This window comes from Artemia sp. Qi Xiang Cuo, chromosome 15 (assembly GCF_049724085.1).
Source record: "Artemia sp. Qi Xiang Cuo chromosome 15, ASM4972408v1, whole genome shotgun sequence".
NCBI classification, from domain to species: Eukaryota; Metazoa; Arthropoda; class Branchiopoda; order Anostraca; family Artemiidae; genus Artemia; species Artemia sp. Qi Xiang Cuo.
Genome location: NC_142808.1, coordinates 29,577,814 through 29,602,811, shown reverse-complemented (window position 1 = coordinate 29,602,811; position 24,998 = coordinate 29,577,814). Strand labels below are relative to the sequence as shown.

The 24,998-nt window shown below is 34.2% G+C and overlaps 1 protein-coding gene across 1 annotated transcript in view; it reads left to right on the top strand.

Moving 5' to 3' along the window:
• LOC148943530 (salivary peroxidase/catechol oxidase-like) overlaps positions 1–24,998 on the top strand; it is a 171,675-nt gene that overhangs the window by 128,054 nt on the left and 18,623 nt on the right. The window contains exon 13 of the mRNA XM_089101013.1: positions 4,205–4,313. Within this exon, the coding sequence (XP_088957139.1) occupies positions 4,205–4,313 (109 nt within the window). The remainder of the gene's footprint in view (positions 1–4,204; positions 4,314–24,998) is intronic.

Here is a 24,998-nt window from a genome sequence, read left to right as displayed (position 1 = left end):
AGAATCTTTTTCATGGGGGAAGGGACATTTCTATGAAGGGGGCGCCAGATTTTCCCGCATTATTTAAAAAAGAATAAGAAATTAAATAAAATAAAAACAAGTTTTTTAACCTGAAAGTAAGGAGCAACATTAAAACTTAAAACGAACAAAAATTATTACGCATATGAGGGGGTTCACCCCCTAGTCAATACCTTGCTCTTTACGCCAAATTTTTTTTTAGTACTTTCAAAGGGGCTAACTATTCTAATTTAACGGCCTTTATGATTCAGAGGTCAATCTTAAAGAATTAGAACAAAATTCGAACTTTAGCATAAAGAGCGAGGTATTGACTAGGGGACGAACCATCTCATAATCGTTATGATTTATGTTCGTTTTAAGTTTTAATATTGCCCTCTACTTCCAGTTGAAAAAAAACTTCTTTTTTTTTATTTAATTTCTATAAGAATCCACGGTTTGGCTTGTTATTCCTATGTTGGAGAAACTTTTTGGAGAAACCAAACCTGACACAAATAGTGTTGTTTAATTCAATTTTATACCTTCTTAAGTTGACCTGAAAAATAAAACATAATATTATCCCCAAAGAATTATTTCTATGCTCTTTGACAACTTGGATACATTTACACTTTTTTTATTTATTTAAATTAAAAGGGCAGAAGTAGTAATAGTAGTAGCCCCGAAAGTTTCAAATAATACCCCCAGTCTTTCTCGATATATTATTGAGGTTTCTTATTGGCAACCATGCAGACAGTGCCTTTTGATTTAGTTTTAAAGCAACAATAAGTTTTAAAGCATAATGGACCCATAACATAATTTTTTTTTTTTTTTTGGGGGGGGGGGGTTAACATACACAATATCCCTAGGGACGTAGTTACTGGGCTGTTCTACTATGTTGAACAAAATGACTGTCTAAAAATGTTGACTGGATGTGTTTGGAAAAGGAATGGGCTTGGGAGGAGGGTTGCTTGTCCTTCAATCTCTTTTGACTCTTAAAAATGGCACTGAAACTTTTTGATTTAGTTGGGTATCCGCCTAAATATTCCTTGAAAGCTTAACCTTAATATTCTTAACTTGCATAGTATCAATAGTTGTAGTAGCATTAGTAGCAGTATTCGCATAGCACCTTTGGTTTCTTCAAAATCCCCATCAACACTCGCTGAAAGTTTCCACTTAATACCATCAACCGTTCCTGAAGTGTTTCTGATACGTCTTCTTAACAACCTGTGTGGGCATATTGTTTTTCGATTTAGTTCCATAGAGATTCAATATTTACCAAAGTTTTCACCTTAATACCCATAATTTTAGTAGCAGCAGTAGTAGTAGTAGCAGTAGAATTAATAATAATAGCCTTATCTTTAGTGGCAGTAATAGTAGTAGATGTAGTAATAATAGTAGTGGTAGTAGTAGTATGAGTAGAAGCAGTAGTATTTGGATAGAAATATTTTCTTTTGGCTAGTTCAACATCCCCCACAACAAGCCCTGTTAGTTTCAACTTCACACACCGAACTGCTCCTGAGATATTCCTGTTACGCCCTTTTGACAACCTGCATACAGATAGCCCCCCCCTAAAAAAATCATTGAAAATTTCACCTTCATACCATTAGGCATAGTTGTAATAGTAGTCATATTAGTAGCATTTGTATTACTAGTAGTAGTATTAATAGTAATAGCAGTAATAGTAGTAGCAGCAGCAGCATTAGCGTAATGCCTTTACAAGTAGTTGCAATTGAAGTAGTAGTTGAAGTAGTAGTACTAGTAGTAAATGTAGTGGCGATAGAAATATTAGTAGTTGCGTGCAAATATTGCTTTTCGGTCAGATGATTTTCCCCTTTTAGCATTCTCTGAAAGTTCCAACTTAATAACCAAATCATTTCTTGAGACACTCTCTTTTGACAATGTGCATGCACATAGCGTCTTTTGATTTAGTTCTAATTTTCCGTCTATATTATAAATGATGTATTTGAATATATAATTGATATACTCAATCATTCGTGCGTTATTCCTTTTTAACAATCCGTATACAAATAATACGTTTTGATTTAGTTCAACACTCCCTTCAACATTTTCAGAGAGGCTCATCTGAATATCATTCCTTTTTTTTGGAAAGTTACGTTCAAGCATGCATAACTTTGCCAATAGCATATACTATATGTAAACAATGAGCGAGTTACCTAACTTACAGCCCTTGCCCTGAGGATTGTGGGGGGGTTGACATCCTCAAAGACATTATTAGTGGACCTTTCAACAATACTGAACAAAATAGTTCCCTTAAAATTTTGATCAGATGTGTTTTGTGGAATGATAAGCTTGTGGGGGAGGGTCTAGTTGCCCCTCCATTCATTTTTACTCTTAAAAAGAGCACTAGATCTTCCGACTTCTAATCAAATGAGCCACATACGGTCCGAAGTTTATGCGACCATCCGTTCCATAAAAACCTTATATGCCTGAAGTATTACTTACAACTTTGCTCCTGGGATCTGGAGGGTTGTGTCCACCCTGAAGGCGTTGTTATACGCTCTTTGGACTATTATGAATAAAATGGCTATCTCACAATTTTGATCAGATGCGTTTGAGGAAAAGAGCAGGAGGAGGGGGGGGGTCTAGTCGTCCTCCATCGCTTTCCACTCTTAAAAGGGAACTATAACTTTGATTGTCCAATCAAATGAGCCTCCTCTTAAGTTCACACAGCCACCCCTTTCATAGAAAGCTTATATGGCCCCGGGGGAATAACCTACAGCCTTCGTCTCTGACTCTGGGGGGTTGTACCAGCTCCAAAGACTTTGTTATATGATCTTTGGACTGTTTTTGAACAAATTGTGTCTTAAAATTTCTATTGGATGCATTTGGAGTAAATAGACCGTAAGGGGGAAGGCTAGTTGCCCTTCGATCACTTTGACTCTTAAAAAAGGTGCTAGAGCTTCCGATTTCCAATCAAAGCTGAGATGGAGCTGATTTCCAATCAAATGAGTCCCTTCTGAAGTTTATATGACTACCCTTTCCATAAAAACCTTATATACCCTCGGGGTATAACTTACAACCCTTGCCCTGAGGGCTGTCATCTTCAAAGACATAATTACTAGACGTTTCAACTACGCTGAACAAAATGACAATCTCGAAATTTTGATTGGATGTATTTAGGGAAATGATGGGCGTACGGGGGGGGGGGGCTGGTTGCCCTCCAATACCTTTAGGCTATTAAAAAGGGCACTCGACGTTGCAATTTCCAATCTAATTAGCCCATTCGGAGTTTCTAAGACAACTCCTTCTATATGAAGTACCCTGGTCTAAAACCGAAAAAAGGGGGAGGAGTAGCTGTTCTCCAATTACTTTGACTCTTAAAAAGGGCACTAGATCTTCTGATTCCCAGTCCACTGAGCCCATTCTGAAGTTTATACGACAAACCTTTCTATAAAAAAATTATATGCCCCCAGGGCATAACTTACAACAAAACAAAATATCGCGAAGAAGAGACAAATATTTCGGTCAAGACATCTTCTTGACCGTCCTTAGTGCAGAATAATACAGATAAAAATATAAGAAACCGAACCTTAAAACAAACACAAAACCAAAATAAGATGACCCTATCAGAGTAAAGGTGAAAAGGTAGCTGAAAAAAAAACAAGACTACATACCATTTCACAATTTCATCTTACGTAACAAAACAAGACTACATACCATTTCACAATTTCATCTTACGTAAAGCACTCTTAAAAGCTAATCGCTTGTTAGGTAGGGTATTATCAAAGGTTCTAATTGATTGTCCTCTTTTTCTCTTCTTTGCGATTTTTTGTTTTGTCATGATTAGGCAGTGTGGTTTCAGAAATTATTTAGTAACTTACAACCATTGCACTGAGGACCGTGGGGGTGGGGCGTATCATCCTCAAAGACATAATTTCCGGACCTTTCAACTACGGTGAACAAAATGGCTATCTCAACATTTTGGTTGGATGTGTTTGGAGAAATAATGGGTGGGGGGCAAGGGGGCTGGTTGCCCTCTAATTACTTTTGACTATTAAAAAAGGCACAATACCTTTCAATTTCCAATCGATTGAGCCTCTTTTGAAGTTTCTACGACAATTCCTTCTATAGGATGTGCCTTGGTCTAAAAAAAAAGAAAAAAACGTTATTTCCACATCCTATGATTTTCGTCAATACTTAGTTCTATGGAAAACTAGGAATTTTGACAAAGGTATTATCTATTTTTTAGAACAACTGAACGAGATTCGTAAAGTTTGGCTATCAAGGATTGTTTGTGACAATAGCGACCATATTGAAACTATTCAAGTCAACGTCATGGCTTTATCAGATCACAAGCTGTAAGTAATTTGTTTATTTATTTTCACCCAAAACGGTGAGCCCCCAGGGATTTTAGTAACACAGAGACAATACATTAAACACAAAAAAAACACACATAAACAGCATACACTAAATATACAATAAACACAAACAACAATTAACACAAAGAAAACATCGCCAGCACTATCGTAAAAAACAATTTACTTTAAACTTCAAAATCTTTTTTTTGTTCAGTTTGATGGTAACGCGAGGCCCTTTCAAATGCAGAGCCCGATTGGGCCCAATCTCTCCAATCATCCTTTATCCAGCTCTGTTTATCTCAACATTAATTAGTTAAGCAGAAATACATCGTATTCGTCAAAGAAATTCTTTGTATCTGAGAAGACTGTATTTTCGTGAAAAATAGACCAGTATGAGGTTTGGCTTAATTTTTATGACAACTTTTTGAACTTTTTACTGAATTTAAGCTGCAAGTTTACATTTTCTTTTCATAGTTCTGTAGACAGAATGAATATGAGATACCTGTTTTTTAAACAGTTCATTGTGATTTTTCAATAATTGTTATTTGAATTCAGTGAGCTATTAGAAAATGCGAATATCAAGTTTTATTTTAAACTGTACAAGCCCTAAAATAAAAACGTTCATCTTTTGCTTGAATTTTTGAAAGGGAAAATTTGTAATCATAAATGGTTAAAATTCCTTGGTATACTAATTTTAGTCACATAACGGGATAGTGTAAGATATGGTATAGAGAGATTAAGAAAGCAGTTTGAGAGAAAGGTAGATCACGTGCAAAATAAGACATTTAATTTCAGTAGAACCCTAGAATATGTTTTGATTTACAGATATCATTAATGGATAGTTTTATTAATTATGAACATAATTTTGATTCAGCAAGTAAAAAAGAACCCCTCAAATTTCTTCTTCTCTATGGACTTAAAGATAATCATGTTGACGTTATTAGCAAACTCCTGTACATTAACAAAGCATTAGTTTGAGCAGATTTTTAGTTTTAGCTTAGCTTTAGTTTTAGCTTAGCAGATTTTGAGCAGTTTCTGCTATGAAATAGAATCTTGTCCTATTCCTATTAGAACTGGATTAGTCTTTATAGAATTGGCATCTCATTGAACCTAGGAAAAAGGTAAGGCTATATGCAAGCTTATTATGTAGGTGATGTAAGAATACTGGAGTAATTGCGTCCTAGATAGTGTTAGTAAATAAGATGCTAAGTAACAAACTTAGAAAACATATTTAAAGAAAACCAACTATGCTAGTATAAGCTATGTTACCCAAGTTCTATGGAGGAATATACTCTGAAATCGGTCGATTTCCGATAACCTGGGAAGGCAAAAGCATTTTGGCTGAGGTCATTCGATGCATCATTACCTTTTAATTTTTGTGCAGAATCATGGGACCTAGTAGTTTGAGCAACTCCTGTTCAACTAAGTAGTTCTGCCCCAAACTGTATGTTATGGCATCATGAAAGAGTAGTTCAACTAACTCTAGTTAGTTTTTCAAACAGAATTGTTCAACTAACTAGCCCGTAAGGTGGGAAGAGAAATGCCGAAGCTCCAGATTCACCATTGGATGAGATTATGTAAATGACTTAAAAACTCTGGGAATTTTTGGAGTTTTTTGAACAAAATTAGTAGTAGAATGAGTTTGGTGATACAAAAATAAAAAGTTTAAATTATGAAATGTTTATTTTGCATAATAGACTTTAGGGCCTATGGCCTATCATTTTAGCTACAAATTAAAAAAACAAAACAAAAATTCAAATAAAAGTGAAGAGCATCTCTAAAACCGGAACAGATAGAAAAAGTCATGTATAGCAGGGGAACTTCTACCCCCTGAACTTCTCACTCTTTACACTAAAGTTTGAATGTTGTTTTTAGTGAAAACATTTTACAGTGCAATGTCTATGACCAGCTGGTAGGAGTAGTGGTGACGAATTTCTCATCTGCATTAGGAGCAGTGGGAGCAAATAGCGACTTACTACTGCTAATTTTAGTCACTCTTCAACCAATAGTTGGGCTCCTCACTTTCTGATCAGTAGTGTTATATTTTAGTGTAAAGAGTTGAGGAAAAGCAAGTCGAAGACAGTTTGAAGGTTTGAATCGAAATATAATTCCAATTGAGTCAAGTGCTGCTTGATTTTGAGTGTCATTGTATCTGGTATTCAATATTTCCTACTGTATTTAAAAATGGGATCTAATTTAGCCTAGTTTTAATTTCTATTTGGAAACAAAAAGTCTGCTGGTGATATTTACATAGTTTTAGTGTATTATACGTGGGATTGAATGCATTTTAGTTTTCAGCGGAACCTTGACACTATTGAATTTAACCTTTAACTGCACACCGTTCAAAAAAAAACAGAGAAATCAAGAGTACATTGAAAAGCTTAGATTATCGTGACTTCAAAATGGGGCATTTGATTGTCTATTCAATTTCGTAAAGAATCATTTAATGACTTAAACGTGCATCAGTAATTATAATTCTATCGAATATGTAGAGAATGTTGGTGTTGAAATTTGATTGACTGTTCAGATACTTTTCAGTTTTTTAGACCTAAAACTGGTTACATATGTGCTTAAAAATAGAATATTTCGAATGATTGGATAACCCTAATTGTGTCGCGGGAGCATTACCTTGGTTTTGTACGGTATAAATTTGTCTCCTGATGTTGTTTACTGTTCCAATGGTTTTGGTTTGACATGAAAATGTGGTGTCAGTCTTATGTCTGCAGTTATTATTGAAAATGTGGATCTCTTACCGGTTTGATCCAAATAACGCAACATTTTGGTAAAATACAAAATGCTTATAATTCTTGTATGGGACAATAACGCATGGTTTTGTTTGTCACGGAGCCACCACGTATAGTGTGTGACATGAAGTGGAATTTTTAATGTATAGAGGGAAATATCTGAAATTCTTCTGCCATTCTCTCGTTTCTTTGAGTCAAAAAGCATGGTTTTATTTTGTCATTGAACCAGTGCCCACAATGCATGATCTGTATTGGAACTTTGTAATACTTAAGAGAAAACTATTAAAATTGTTCCCCGTAAGCTTTTGTTCCGTTGAAATACGTTTCTGCTTTTAAGTGGAAAGCTCTACTCTAGATGTCAAGCGGGCATATACCGGTTTGAAATTGAAGATGGACTAAGGGGTAAAACTGCTTAGGATATGCACTGATTACCTAGTACCATGTCCAAAAATGCAATAATAAATATTAGAGACCTTAAGAAAGAGCATTCCCTACATGTCCAAAAGTGATCAAAAACTTTGATCGGATGTATTCGAGGAAAAAAGGGCTTGAGGAGGGGGGCTGGCTACCCTCCGATCACTTTCGACTCTAAAAAAGGGCACTAGAACTTTAGATTTCCAATCAAATGAGCCCCCTTCAAAGTTTATACGAACACCCTTTCCACAGAAAACTTACATCTTAACACTAGGCAACTAGCATAACGTATAGCCCTTGTCCCGAGGATTGGGGAAGGGGTATAAAACCTAGAACCATAGTTATTTGAAATTTATACTATTTGATACTATTTGGTTGTTTTAAAATTTTGATCGGAAGCATTTGAGTAAAAAAAAGGGCATGGGGGGGCTGAATGTCCTACGATCACTCTTGACCCTTAAAAAGGAAACTAGAACCACCTGTTTAGAATGGAAAGAGCCTTCTCTGAAGTCTATACGACCATCACTTCCATAAAAAACCTTAAATGTTAAGAATGGGCAGCTTGTGCAATTTACATCCCTTTCCCTGGGAGCTATGGGGGGTTCTGTCAACCCTGTAGGAATAGTTATTTGATCTTTGGACTGTTTTGAATAAAATTGCAATCTAAACATTTCGAGCAGAAGTATTTGGGGAAAAAGAACATGGGGGAGGGGGAAGCTAGTTGCCCTCCAATCACTTTTGAATCTTAAAAAGAGTACAAGAACTGTCAATTTCCGATCAATCAACCGATCCCCGGGCTCCGGGAGTTCGTGTCAACCCTGGAGGCCTTATTGTATGGTCTTTGGACTATTTTGAATAAAATGGCTATCTCAAAGCTTTGATCGGATGCATTTGGGGAATAAGGCGTGGGGGAGGGGCTATTTTCCCTCCAATCACTTTTGACTCTTAAAAGGGGAACTAGAAATTTCAATTTCCAATCAAATGAGCCTCTTTCAAAGTTTATACAATCACCCCGCCCATAAAAATCTAATAATTCCCCGGGTTAATGCTTACAACCCTTGGTTTTCGGGGGGTTTTGTCAACCCTGGAGGCGTTGTTTTATGATCTTTGGAAAACTTTGAACAAAATGGCTGTCTCAAAATTTCGACTGGATGGACTTGGGGAAAAGAGGGCGTGGGGAGGCTACTTGCTCTTTGATCACTTTTGACAGTTAAAAAGGCAACTAGAACTTTCAATTTCCAATCAAATGAACCTCCTCCGAGGTGTATGTGACCACCCCTATTAATATCTGATATGCCCTGAAGGATAACTTATAACCCTTTCCTTCGGGCTCTGAGGGGCTGTGTGAACCCTCGAGGCATTATTATATGATATTTGGACAATTTTGAACCAAATGTCTATCTCAATATTTCTATAAGATGCATTTAGGGAAAAGAGGGCGTAAGGGAGGAATAGTCTCCCTCCGATCACTTTTGACTGTTAAAAAAGTAAATAAATCTTTCAATTTCCAATCAAATGAACCCCTTCCGAAATTTATTCGACCACCTCTTCCATATGAAGTGCTTCTGAAAACAAAAAATAATAGAATGTTGAAGCCTTATTTCCTTTACTATAGGCATCGCTATTGCATTGTCTCTGAAAATCTTATTTTCTGGTAATTTCAGTTAGTATATGAATAATGCATTAAGCTCAATACAAAAACTAAATTTATTTTAATCTGAATTCGATATACCCACCCATCCTCCTACCACACATTTACCTTACCTTAATTTTTCACATTTTTAACAGTAATTTAAAGAAGTCCTAGTTTCTACTTTGGCGGAAATCAGCCAACCTTATATTTACTTACCGTGTCTTTCCCCCTCTAGCCTCCTACATCCGGCCCTGACATCTAGGCTACTGGCTTACAAATTAAGATATACAAATAACCATAAGCAATTTTTCTACTGCCAAGATGTTGACTGCATTAAGTTCCAAAATCGTAACATTTATTGCTAATGTTCGAATTATTCGGAGTTAGTATAATATCATGTATTATTATTATTTATTGGAAAACCCGTCATATAAAAAAGGAAAAGACGGAGCAATAAGCAAAAAAAAAAAAAAAAGCAAAACACATAAACTTAGGAGTTATACACGTGGTTTTTAGTGACGAACGCTGGAGCTAAGATCTAAATCAGTACTTATAACAAATTACACAAAATGAGAAAGAAAAAAAACAAACAATTATACACTGCTCTGTAGGTAAGCGACATGTTTCTTTTCTTTTTTTTAGGCTCCTAAATACTGAACAAACATAAATAATATGAACATCATTGCATCAAGCAGTAATTGGAAAAAAAACAACAAAAAAAAAAAACAACCAAACACTAATTACACTAAACGTGAAAACAAACACTTAAAAAAAAAAAAAAAAAAAATAAATAAATAAAAAAAAAAAAAAAAAAAAAAAAACACAACAAATACATCTTAACTAATGGGTGAATACTGATGACCAGGGATGATTCAACTTCATTAAACGGAAATTATAAGCATGAATTTGCTTTTCCATGGCTATAATGGGGTCAGCAATGCTGAATTTTCTAATCAGATAAGAATTGCGCGTCCAAGGGGGAAAACGTAAAAGATATTTTACGAACCGGAAGAAAACTGAACGAATTTTTGACTTGTCAGAAATATCTTCGTATATATTTAGCGTAATCAAACAGTTCGTAACGAACTGTAAGTAAGGAGTGACCCGGCTCTATAGTAACCGAAACACTAAAAAACGGACTTTTGGTACCAATAGATGCATCAAAAGAATCAGATTTTTATGCTGATTTCAAATATGTAATTTTCATCAAGTTTAGTCTTACCCATCAACAGTTACGCGCCTGAGAAAATTTGCCTGATTTTTGAAAAAATGGGGAAACCCCCCCTAAAAGTCATAGAACCTTAATGAAAATCACACCATCAGATTCAGCGTATCAGAGAACCCTTCTGTAGAGGTTTCAAGCTCCTATCTGCAAAATGTGGAATTTTGTATTTTTTGCCAGAAGAAAGATCACGGATGAGTGTTTATTTGTTTGTTTTTTTGTGTTGTTTTTTCCCAGGGGTGATCGTATCAACCCAGTGGTTCTAGAATATCCTGGGAGGGCTCATTCAAATGGAAATTAAAAGTTTTAGTGCCATTTTTAAGTGACCAAAAAATGGAGGGCAACTAGACCCCCTCCCACGCTCATTTTTTCATCTCAAGTCACCTGATTAAAATTTTGAGATAGCCATTTTGTTCAGCATGGTAAAAAAATATGGAAACTATGCCTCTGAGGATGACTTAATCCCCCACAGTCCCCGGGGAAAGGTCTGCAAGTTATGAACTTTGCCCAATGTTTACATATAGTATTGGTTATTTGGAAGTATACAGAAGTTTTCAGGGGGGATTTTGTCTGGTATTTGAGGGGTGTGGGGGTGGGTGGGTGAGGTGTTACTTGGTATGATCTTTCCACGGAGGAAGTTTTCATGGGGCAAGGGACATTATTTAAAAAAACGATCAGAAATTAAATTAAAAAACAACAATTTTTCAACTGAAAGTAAGGAGCAATATCAAAAGTTAAAACGAACCAAAATTAGTATGTGTATGATTGGGTTCGCCCCTAGTCATTAACTCGCTCTTTACGGTAAAGTTTTTTTGTACTTTCATCGGAGTATTTATTCTAATTAACGGCCTTTATGATTAAGGGGTTATTCTTAAAGAATCGGAACAAAATTTGAACTTTAGCGTAAAGAGCGAGATAATGACTAGGGGACGAACTCCCTAATATACTTGATACAAATATACGAATATAGAAGTTCATTAGGTAAGTTAATTCGTAATTTAAGTCAGAACAAAATTTCGAGAAAGCCATTTAACGAAAAAAGGTAAAATTAATATGCAAATTTCGTTTTAATTATTCATGTACGGTGAGCCAAAATCATAGCTGCATTAATTAAAAGACAATCAGACATTAAATAAAAAAACAAGTTTTTTTAACTGAAAGTAAGGAGCAACATTAAAACTTAAAACGAACAGAAATTATTCCGTATATGAAAGGGAATGTCCCCCTCCCCTCAACACCTCGCTTTTTACGCTAAAGTTTGACTCTGTCTCACAACTTTATTTTTTAAAACAATAAAAAACTTTAGCGTAAAGACTGCGGTGTTGAGGAGAGGACAGCCCCTTTCATATACGGAATAATTTCTGTTTCGTTTTAAGTTTTAATGTCGCTCCTTACTTTCAGTTAAAAAACTTGTTTTTTTATTTAATATTCAGCAAGCACAGTGTGACAAAACTCAGCGCTATTGTTGCAGTAAGAAAAAAAAAAATCTCCATTATAGATGGAAATGTTCTGAAGAGTAGGGAAAGAGTGTGGTTCAAGAACAAGAAAGTTTTTTGGCAAATGGCCAAGTAGAACTTTTATTTTTGGAGAAATTTTGAGGACAGACAAAATTTGATCAGAGAACTTTGAAAATTTCCCAGAATATTAGCGGATAATGGAAGGGCTACCCCGACTATCGGCTTTTCAGTAGAAAAATGGCCAGTTTTTTTTTCACCGATAGGGATCAAACGAATGGGGAAAGTATTCGGGATCAATAGGCCAAAGTTGATGATTTGACGGTATACCTTCGTTTTAAAATACCCGGACCCACTTCACTGGAATCTAATCCAAAAAGATTTAGCCACAAATATTTTAGACCATTGACTTAACGGTTCAAGTGTTATCCCGAAATGACAGTTGGGCTACCGTCCCTCTCAAGTACTCCCAAACACTGGAATGTTCTATGTTATTTACTGAAAACTAAATAGATTGCTTCAAAACTGTCTATTGGTGTTCAAAATTTTTATTTAGCTGTTAACCCTCTTTATTTTTGAATGTAGTAGATTTGAAGGGAAAAAAGAAAATTGTGACGAAATTGAGTATCTTTAGGCTAATGAATGAGAAAACTACGTTGATGGGCGTAAAATTATTTGTCGTAAGGTTTTTTTTCAGAGTAACTTGACTAGAGTTTTATATTTTTTTTATTGTTATGAAAAAAAAAACACTTAGTAATATGTGGAAAGTACCCAAGCTCTAAGGGAATTTGAGGGGGTAAAAGAAGAAAGTGTGACGAAAATAGGTGTCCTTTTGAAATACTAAAACTAAATTAATTATAATGAATGAATTTTGTTGAGTAATTACTTTTATTTTTTCCTGGAGACCTGATTAAAATTTAGGCCTTTTAATATTTATATTAATTCAATATTTGTATTCAATATAATGAATGTGGTAGTTTCTGTCGTTTTTATTTTAACTGTAATTTCTGTCATTAACACTTATGCTCGTTTTAGGTTTCATCTACTTATTCATAGTAATCTCTTTTCGTTTTAAATTTTTCTGATTAGATGTCCATTGAAGCTCGTTTCTGGCTGTATCAAAAAATTGCTTTTATTAAAACTTTTTAAATTTAGCTGTCAACACTATCGCGTTGGCTATGAAATACTGTCCATCCAACATTACAGTTATTTTAGACAATCATTTCTTAGCGTCATTTTGACTTGGTTCGTTCGCTTGATATGGTTCGTTCACTTGGTTCGTTCGCATATATACAGCATTGCCTGGTTGCGCACCAACTTTTTGGGGGGAGGTGATGGACTCTGTGTAGGGACAGAGGAGTGTTTCGAAGCCTGAAATCCATTTATATTTTCAAAATTTGTAACTTTCTATGAGAACACCTTCAAATCAGGAGGTGGGTGAAGGGGATAATTTACCCCATAAACTTCGTTTTTGGATTTATAATACTGGATTAAGCATATTATCACGGCATATTATCATATTATTATTGTCTCGGAAATATTTTCAGTGTAAACTAAAAATTGCACTCTTAATCTTACCATCCCATGAGTGGGGGGATGGGGATCCCCTTATAGTACAATTTTTGGTAGAATGGGGAGGGGCTGCTCTGACAAAGGGAGAATAGCAGTTCTTTTACCCGTTTTTAGGATATGGGCTGAATATGACATAAGGACGAGCAAAGGAGCACAGTAATTTGGTTACTCAAGTTTCTTCATTGAAATTCAATGAGTTGCACTTTAGAAGACGGATGCAGGGCAAAGCGTGGAACTTCCTATACCAATTGCTATTATTTCATATGATTGCTATTGATGCTGATGATGCTATTATTACATATGATTCAACCAAAATTACAGATCTGTTTTTGAATTACTCATTTCATGTCTCATGACACTTCAGTAATATAGCAGATAAAGCGCTTGACCTGCAATTTCAGCATAGTAAAATACATTCGTATTATTATACAACTATTATCTTTTGATTATTTAAACCTTCGTGGTTTTCTTTTTCAGACGGACAACGCCCTTTCTGAAGGTCGTTGTTCATAGAATTGTTGCACGTGTGTTTGCGATTTACTATAATAAGTTGTATTTTAGAATTCCTTAGCAGAAATTAGCTAAATTCAAGTCCCTTCAAGATCAAGCCCTTACTCGTTCATTTAACAATAAGGAAAATAGAGTTTAATTAGAATTTTATGCTCAGAAAATATCAAGGTATCCAAATCTTCCTTTGCGCATTATTAAAAATAGAAAATAATCGAGAAATGTTTTATTTTAAATAAATTCCATTCTTTCATGTCCTGCGACTGTTTTGAAAAGGAGGGTGATAGGAATACATAATGCCTTTTTAAAATCATATTTAGAGTACACTTGTTCTGCTCTTGATATATATTTCCAAAAAATTTGCTCTAAGGCCCGTGATCTGCACTGCCACCGAGAAATACATGCACCATAGGCAGCCAAATAGCGCTGCATAAGTAAAGAGCAAAGTTGGTTTTGTGTATTATTTTTTTTACCAAGGCACTTTCTATGAAAGGAGTTGTCGGAGAAACTTCGGGTGGCCCACTCGATCGGAAATGAAAAAGTTATTGTGCCCTTTTTAAGAGCCAAAAGTGATTGGTGAGCAAGTAGAACCCCCTCCCCTATATCAATTATTCCCCCAATTACATCTGATAAAAAGTTTGGCATAGCCATTTTGTTTAGTATAGTTGAAAGGTCCAATAACTATGCCTCTGGAGACGACAGATTTACCCTTCCTCCGCATAGCCCTTGGGGAATGGGCTGTATGCTGTGCACTTCGCCAATTGTTTACATGTAGTATTTTGTACTGGGAAAAAGGAGGATTTTTGACCTTGGTATCCGACAACGCTAATGGTATTAAGGTGGAGCTTTCAGGGAATATTAAGGGGAGTATTGACCTAAATCAAACCACACTATGGTCAAGCAGGTTGTCAAAAGGATGTATCAGCAATATCCCAAGAATGGCTGAGGTATAAAGTTGAAACTCTCAGGGCTACTACTACCTATTTGTGGTTGTTTCTGCTTGTTTTGAGTTTGAATTGATTATTTATTGTATTTTCTGTTCGTTTTTGGTTTCATTTATTTATTGATAAGGATCGACGGTAGTCTTTCACTTGAAAAATTATTTGACTTTATTTCTGCCCGTGTTTGGTTTAATATAGTTATTTAATCCTCTTTGAAAAACTCTCTATGTGTATTTTTTTTTAGAATTAATATCTGGTTAAAATGAACTTTATCTAACTTCCAGTTTAAAGATAGGAACCGTTGATAAAATATTTTAGGAAAGTAAGGGCTTGAAGTTATTTTTTCTATTTTTTTTTTTTTTGCCCTACAAGTGTATCTTCATGAATCTATTCGTATGGTAGAAACTTCGGGATTTTCTTGGAGTAAAATCTGCTAACTAATAACAAGCGTGGGTTCTGGATAATGCTCTATGTTCCTTCTTTGCGTTTTGGATAATTCTCTCGGTCCTGTCTTTGCGTCTATCCACCTAAAATAGGTTAGCTAATTTATTAATTTATATATTCAAATCAACTGCTCCCCCTGCTTACTAAAAGTGATCCAAGATGAATAACTTGGGACTCAGTGTTGTCTCCTCCAAAAATTCAATGTTTTTACAGTATATTGAGTATTCCCTTTATTTTTCCATATGGTACGCCCATATTGTCTTTTTTTTTATTTTTGTCCCTTCCCGAAAATATTGGACCTCAAGAAATAAATTTCTGGGTATGTATCTTGCTGAAGATAGTGACTTATGATAGTATAATATTAATCATACTATTTCATCAGTTAGAAGAGGGATAGGTCAACATCAAGAGGGATAGGGGACAGTCCCTTTCGCATACGGTATAATTTCTGTTTGTTTTAAATTTTAATGTCACTCCTTACTTTCAGTTAAAAAAACTTGTTTTTTTATTTAATTCCTGGACATTTTTAAATTAATGCAGGTTTTGATTTTGGCTCACCGTACATGAATAATTAAAACAAAGTTTGCTCATTAATTTTACTTTTTTGGCTAAATGGCTTTCTAGAAATTTTGTTCTGACGTAACTTACGAATTAACTTACGAAACGAACTTCTATATCCTTATATTTTTATTACGTATCTTAGGGGGTTCGTCCCTTAGTCAATACCTCGCTCTTTACGCTAATGTTCAAATTTTGTTCCAATTCTTTAAGAATGACCCCTTAATAACAAAGACCGTTAATTAGAATAAATAGCTCTGATAAAAGTACAAAAATCACTTTAGCGTAAAGAGCAAGGTATTGACTAGGGGGCGAACCCAATCATATACGTAATAATTTCTGTTCGTCTTAAATTTTGATGTTGCTCCCTACTTTCTGTTGAAAAAATTGTTTCTTTATTATTTAATTTCTGATCGTTTTTTTTTAAATAATGCTGAGAAATCCGACGACCCTTCAGAGCAATGTTCCTTCCCCCATGAAAAATTCCTTTCTGGAAAAATCCTTCCATGTACCCCCGGCCCCCCCCCAACTACCAGAAAAAATCCCCCTGAAAACTTCTGTGTACTTCCCAATAACCCATACTATATGCAAACATTGGGCAAAGTTCATAACTAGCAGACCTTCCCCCGGAGACTATGGGGGATTAAGACATCTTCAAAGACATAGTTATTGTTTTTTCGACCATACTGCACAAAATGGCTATCCCAAAATTTTCGTCGGGTGACTTTGGGAAAAAAATGAGCGTGGGAGGGGTTCTAGTTGCCGTCCATTTTTTTGTCCGCTTTTAAAGAACTTTTAATTTCCGTTCGAAAGGGCCCTCCCGCATTATTCTAGGACCACTGGTTCGATATTATCACTCCTGGGGGAAAAAACAACAAAAAAACAAATGAAGACGCATCCGGGATCTTTCTTCTGGAAAAAAAAAATACAAAAATTCCACATTTTTGCCGATAAGAGCTTGAAACTTCTATAGTAGAGTTTTCTGATACGTTGAATCTGGTGGTGTGATTTTCATTAAAGTTCTATGGCTTTTAGAGGGTGTTTCTACCTTTTTTCGAAAATAAGGCTAATTTTCTCAGGCGCGTAACTTTTGATGAATAAGACTAAACTTAATAAAACTTATATATTTGAATTAGCATAAAAATTTGATTCTTTTGATATATCTATTCGTATTAAAATTCCGTTTTTTAGAGTTTCGGTTACTATTGAGCCGGGTCGCTCCCTACAGTTCGTTACCACGAACTGTTTGATAACTCTCTTTTGGAACATCTGCTTTACTTCTTAGGAACTATGGGCACAAGGTCTTATGCGGCTTTTGATGGTGCGCCTGATTTGGGAAGATTGTTAATGCAATAAAGAACCAAAACATACGTGTTTGAACATCTACTTGAGGTTTTTCTTCTTAAGTATCAATTGTGTGAAATTTAAACTTAAAACAAGTGATTAAGACTCCGTTCAAAAAAAAAAGTATACAATTTATGTTAAATAGTTCTTTAAATCCTTTCTGTTATTGCTTGAAAATTGAGACCCTGTACGTCTTCAATCTCTTCTGAAGTAGGGCCCATCCAAAGAAAATAGGCAGTAGACAAAGCACGCCAAGGTTGATATATATATATTTTTTTTCTGTTTTCCCCATAAATCTTTAATTTATTTTAACTTTTTTTTAGAAAGAAAAAGAGAGGGAGAGGTAGAGAAAGATATATATATATATATATATATATATATATATATATATATATATATATATATATATATATATACACATATATATATATATATATATATATATATATATATATATATATATATATATATATATATATATATATATATATATATATATATATATATATATATATATATATATATATATATATATATATATATATATATATATATATATATATATATATATATATATATATATATATAGAGAGAGAGAGAGAGAGAGAGAGAGAGAGAGAGAGAGAGAGAGAGAGAGAGAGAGAGAGGGAGGGAGGGAGGGAGGGAGGGAGAGAGGGAGAGGGAAAGAGAGAGGAGGGAGAGAGAGAGAGAGACCTTTATTTGAACAGCAAAAGCATTACAAAATAAAGAGTAAATAAGTTTAATGGCCCGAATCGTTATGTCTTTAGGTTGTCCAATTGATACCCTTCAGAAAATTCCCCTCGTAAAGTTCCTCACGGACAATTGTCCCAGAAATTTTCTCTCCGTGACGACAGTTCTCCCCTGTGAATCCCCCCTAACAACTTCCCTCCGGGAAATCCCCCACACACGTGAAATTCAGCAGCCAAAGGGAAAGTAAGACAAATAAAATAATCAAGAAAAAAAGGGATTCTGGGATATTCTGCTTGTATTCTAAAACATAGGCAGAATAAATGTTGTAAAATATCCTAAATTATTTTCTTATTGCTTTTAATTCTTTTTATCATGTTTTTTTTTGTGATTGAGCAATCATAGTAAGATAAGATAAAGATTAACGACAATAATTTGCCTGGTTATTTAAAATAATAAGTTTCGCTCATTTTAAATTTAATTTGTTCTGTCTTGGAGTTTGACTCTTTGCTATTTAAATCAAATTATTAAAAAAAACGCTCATTAAAGGTACTTTCAGATTAAAAAACCGTCTAGTGGACGCGTAAGGTTGAACTGGTATCGTCTACTACAAATACCAGTGCCATACCAAGTCCAAAGGAAGAAACTACTCGTGCCTCTTAGTCCAAACCTTATCTCCCTACACTTACATCTTGCGGTACCCCTTTATAAGTTGCCGCTAGTTCCATATTTTCAAATCGTTTTATTTAACCTGTATCTTATCCTACTATAATAATTCATTACCAAAAATACACACATAAAAAAAGACACAAAAGTATAAAAAGAAATGCTATAGTATGTTCCACATCATGTAGTCTCCCTATTTTTGGAATATAGTGTATTAAAGATATATATTTTTTAGAATGTGGCAAATTAAAGAGGGTCAGAATTCTCTTAAATATACAGTATATTACACTATATATACATTACACTATAACAAGGAATTAAAAAGCAATTATTATATATATTATATCATACATTGTATATTACTATATATTAAATTATATTATATAATATATATTACACTATAATAAACAATTACTAGTATTTAAATGAATGATGTTAAACACCTTTTTTAAAATAAAACAAAACGTCAACCGATTGCCACTTGAGAGTTAACAAATGAATTGTTCAACTTTTTGAACTAAACCATTATATGTAAAACTTCATCGAAGTTCAGTGCCCTTTATAAGGGGGGTGGAAAGAAGGCTTCAAGAAGCCTTCCCAGGGCATGGCATAGGCCTTGGACTCATTGGACTCACTCATTATTTACCTAAACCAACCGCCGCAAACGTCAAGTCAGATTGACCTGAACTAACTGCTACAATAAAAGCAGTTCTTTCTTAATTCTTTTCTTCATCAAAACTATATCTAGTCATGGACGTAGGCAGCATAGTGGCTAGGGGGGGGGCAGTCGATAGTGTGATTGAGGTTTATAAACTGATTTTTGAAAACCATCTGCTTTTTCATCCATATCTCATGCAAATTTGCAGGTCTAGGGGGGGGGGAGGGGCCAGCTTCCCAACGCCCCCCCCGACCCCCCCCCTCCCTACGCCCATGTATCTAGTCGTTTGTTTTACTTAGGTTAGGTTGGGGTAAGTTAGGTTTAAAATAATAATTCAAACACAACAAAATTTTAATAATATGTTACAATTAAGGTTGCCACGAACTGTTTGATTCAGTACCATTCAAAAGTTAGAGTAGAGGTAATTGTTCAAAAAGCCATATAACCTTTTATATATTTTTATTCCCCAAGATTGAAAGATTTGCCATAAGTGCTAAGTTGACATGGCATATTTTTGGCGACTAAGTTTTGAATTCCTAGAGCAACTTTTATTTTTATCCACACCGCGTTTCGTCATTTTTGACGGTTTGAATGCTTTGTCATTGCTTAAAACTAGTCTTATTAAGAAAATTATAAGTCTTTTATTATTTACTATATAAAGGTAGCTACCCAAAAAAGGTGCTTATAGTATGCTACCTTTGTGGGGATGGAAATTTACAATCTACAAAATGCATGATAAATTAACAAAAGTCGTATAAAACCGTGTTGAAAAAATCCTTGATGATTAGACGCTAACAAAATGCTATCCGGTAGAAGAATAAACTTATCTTTAGGCATTTGGGTAACGTGTTTGACTTTTGCTGTATCATCAGACCTAACTAACTTTTACTAATATGTAATTATCAATACAATAGCTTATAATATATATTTGATGGTTATTACTAGCTAAGCACAAAAAGTGCCCACCTGAAGATCTTCCCTTGACAGGGTTGCCACCGTCAGTAGGATTTTACTACATCTAGTAAAAAAAAAAATCTAGTAAATTTAGAGGATCTAGTAAATTTCCCTAAATCTAGTAGAAACTAGTAAAAAGTCATGATTTATAGTAAACAAAACTTTTTTTTTGTTTTCCATGAATTCAGGGAACAAATTTATCGTAAACAAATGACAATTTTTGCTTGTCTGTTTTACAATTTACAATTGTGCTTGTCTGTCTCGGAGAAAGACAAGCAGTCACCTATTTTCATAAGTAGACACTTCACTTCCGGCATGTAAAGGTCAATAAAATCAGCTTTCTGCCGTATCAAATCTTACCAACTAAAAATGAAGCTATAATGACACTTGGATTTGTGATGATTGGAAATCTCTTGGAATCAAAACAAAAGGCAACCACCCAAGGTGAATCTCCTCAGTTTGAAAATCTTTATTGAGGAGAAAGGAGCCTGCTGACAGAAATTAAAAGTAAGTAGAAATGTAAAAAAAAGAATTTTTGAACTTGTAGGTTTCCAGAATTTTCAATCATATTATGAAAACGAAATAAAAGAAGAAAAGAAAAAAAAGAAGAAAAAAGGAAAAAACATTGTGAAAATCGTATTGATTATCCTCCTATATTAAAAATCGATGCTTGATGGTGCGCGTGGGGCGTAGCCGGACGCGCAAAATTTTTTTGAGCATTTAGTAAAAACAGATGCGATCTAGTAAATTTTTCCTCTCCGATTTAGTAAATTCTTCCAGGTCAGGGTGGCAACCCTGTCCCTTGACGTTATTACCCTTTAGTGAAGATTATGAATTGGAATCTGATTAGTGATTAAATAAAAAAAAACTAGTTTTTTTTAACTGAAAGTAAGGAGCGACATTAAAACGAACAGAAATTATTCCATATATGAAAGGGGCTGTCCCCTCCTCAACGCCTCGCTCTTTACGCTAAATTTTTTTACTGTTTAAAAAAATAAAGTTGTGAGACCGAGTCAAACTATAGCGTAAAGAGTGAGGCGTTGAGGAGGGGACAGTCCCTTTCATATACGAAATAATTTCTGTTCGTTTTAAGTTTTAATGTCGCTCCTTACTTTCACTTAAAAAAACTTGTTTCTTTTATTTAATTTATGAACGTTTTAATGGAGCTTTGATTTTTGCTCACCGTACATGAATAATTAAAACGAAATTTGCATATTAATTTCCTGTTTTTTGGGCTAAATGGCTTTCTCGAAATTTTGATCTGACGTAACTTACGAATTAACTTACGGTACGAAATTCTATATCCGTATATTTTTATTACGTATATTAGGGGGTTCGCCCCCTAGTCAATAACTCGCTCTTTACGCTAAAGTTCAAATTTTGTTCCGATTCTTTAAGAATGACCCCTTAATCACAAAGGCCGTTAATTATAATAATAGCTCTATGAAAGAACAAAAAAACTTTAGCGTAAAGAGCGAGGCAATGACTAGGGGACGACCCCAATCATATATTTAATAATTTCTGTTCGTTTTAAGTTTTGATGTTGCTCCTTAATTTCAGTTGAAAAAATCGTTTGTTTTATTTAATTTCTCATCGTTTTTTTTTTAATAATGCTGAGAAATCCTGCGCCCACTTCATAGCAATGTCGCTTCCCCCATGAAAACTTCCTCATTAGAAAGATCCTTCCACGTAACCTCCTACCCCCCTCCCCACTACCAGATAAATCCCCCTGGAAAATTCTGTATACTTCCCAGTAGCCAATACTATATGTAAACAAACGGCAAAGTTCATAATTTGCAGACCTTCCCCCGGGGACTCTGGGGGATTAAGTCATCCTCAAAGACATAGTTATTGTATTTTTTTTACAATACTGAACAAAATGACTATATCAAAATTTTGATCGGGTGACTGTGGGAAAAATGAACGTGGAGGTGGCCTAGATACCCTCCACTTTTTTTGGTCACTTAAAAAGGGCACTAGAACTTTTAATTTCCGTTCGAGTGAGCCCTCCATTGATATTCTAAGACACTGGGTCGATACGATCACCCCTGGGGGAAAAAACAAACAAAAAAACAACAAATAAACACGCATCCGTGATCTTTCTTCTGGCAAAAATACAAAATTCCACATTTTTGCAGATAGGAGTTTGAAACTTATATAGTAGAGTTCTCTGATACGCTGAACCTGATGGTGCAATTTTAATGAAAGTTCTATAACTTTTAGAGGGTGTTTTCCCCTTTTTTCAAAAATAAGGCAAATTTTCTCAGGCACTTAACTTTTGATGAGTAAGATTAAACTTGATGAAACTTATATATTTGAAATCAGCATAAAAATCAGATTCAATTCATGTCTCTATTGGTATTTTTTTAGAGTTTCTGTTACTATTAAGCCGGGTCGCTCCTTACTTACAGTTCGTTACCACGAACTGTATGAAACTACTGCGAAAAGTTCGCATAATTGTTGAAAAATAGAGAATACGTACTGGAGGGTTTCAGAATATATATATATATATATATATATATATATATATATATATATATATATATATATATATATATATATATATATATATATATATATATATATATATATATATATATATATATATATATATATATATATATATATATATATAGTATATATATATATGTGTGTGTATATATATATATATATATATATATATATATATATATATATATATATATATATATATAGGTAACATGTCCGCAAATTGGTGAATGTTGACATTCACCAGTGAAGGTCCGAAATACCTTTTTTTCTTCTTGGATTTAGTCATCGTTGCCTGTCAATTTTTTCAATTTAATGCAAGGTTTGATGAAGACAGGTTAGATTAGAATAGATTTGGTTTTGTGAGGTTAGCTTAGGTTAGGCTTTTAACCCATTTCTGATATTTAGAACCAAATTTAACCTACCCTAATCTAACTTAACCCAGCCAAACCTAAACTAAACTAACCTAAATCTAATCTAATCTAACCTAGCTTTAAATTTTACCATCATAGCTCGCATAAGACTGAAAAAGCTGACTCGCAAAGCTAATTGAACCTAAGCAGAGAAAAAGGAATTTCGAGCATTCACCAGTGAATGTCGACATTAACCAGATTTCGGACACTCACGATAACATATATATATATATATATATATATATATATACATATATATATATATATATATATATATATATATATATATAAGTATATATACTTCTGTTTTTTGCTTCAGACTAACTAGATTGTATGGATTGGAACTAAAAGGAAAAAAATAGTGATAAAAATAAGTGTCATTTGAAAATAGAAAGTCATTGTTACAAATATATTCATTCTAAGAAATGATTTGTTCTTTTTGTTTTTTGTTTTTTTTTTCTCCTCGTGAGTGAATCAGTTTTCTTTTTCTAATTTTACGATAAAAATAACAGTTCAAAATATAAAACATTTTTAGTAATAAAAAAATGTAATGAAATTTTTGAATATGGTGGTTGAGAAGTTAGAGGTAAATTATTGAGTATAATAAGTGGGATATTTGGAAAAGAAAAGTTGCTTGTAACTTTAGGAAAATTTTCAATGCAACCCATTTATAAGAAAGGTGATAAGAGTGAGTCTGGCAATTGTAGAGACATTAGTTTTATTTCTCGAAGAGGCAAATTACTTAGCTTGATGATACTTGTTGGACTAAGAGATGCTGTACATAAAGTTTTAAGAGAAGAACAGTGTGTTTTTAAGAAGGGGAGTTGATACGTCAATCAAATTTTCGCTATTAAATTAAGAATTGAGAAGTTTCTGACTCTGTTCATAACACATAAGATTGAGGAAAAGAATAGGCCCTTAATTTTGCAAAAACTCAGAATGGGGTCCATAAAATTGTCTCCTACAGGTCCCCCATTTCTTTGAAAAATTGTAGTAGAGCTAGTACCCCAGAAATGTCTTTGTTTAAGGATAACCTTGTATGCTCCAATCATGGTTAAAATTCTTTTTCTTTTTTTAATATTACGAATATATAAGTCTACAAAATAGTACAAAAAGCATAAATATTGATGCAAACTTGCAAGGTGAAAGAAACTAAACAAGGAGTTGGTGCCTGCTATCTAATGCAGTGAAATGGTGAATAACTTCGTTATTATTGAGGTAATTCCTCTCCTCTTTATTCCATGCTCCAGAAATAGGCTTATAATCCTATTATCATAAATATCACCTAAATATCTTTTCACATACTTTATAGTGCTAAATAATCTCTCGTTGTCAACGGAAGTGCTAAATTCTCTTGACAGCTCGGGAAGCTGGAATCACACTTTAAGAATATCGGATAAGCAAATCAACACGACTGAATAACTGATTTCACATCCATAACATTTGGTTGTCATTCCCAAACGTTGGGGAGGAACTATGCCAACGTTGTATCTTCTCACTGGAAGGTAAATTTGGTGCTTCCAGATTCAGTGCAGACAAACTTTGGTAAACCTGGTGTTTGTTATGAGTCATGCGTTAATTCCACCGATGAATCGATCAGTTAAAGATCGGGAAAGACTGGCTTTGTGAATTTGAATATTCCTGGTAGTTCTTTCAACGACTCGTCTTCCTATATAAGAGAGAACGAAATAATCTTTAAGCAACCGAAGCAAATCTTGCATCGGTTTCTGAGAGTTATTTTTTCGACTTGTAATCCCACTGATAATCCTATTGCGTTTAATCACTGTTACACATCAACCAAAATTTGTGTGCTCACAATCCAGCGATCTCCTTTAGTTGCTTGGATCATTTGAAGAGCTTGAAATAGTCAATCTTTGAATTCTTTTGACAGCGTAAAGAACAGTAACAAAAAAATTATCCTAAATTATGGGCCTACTGCTGGGGT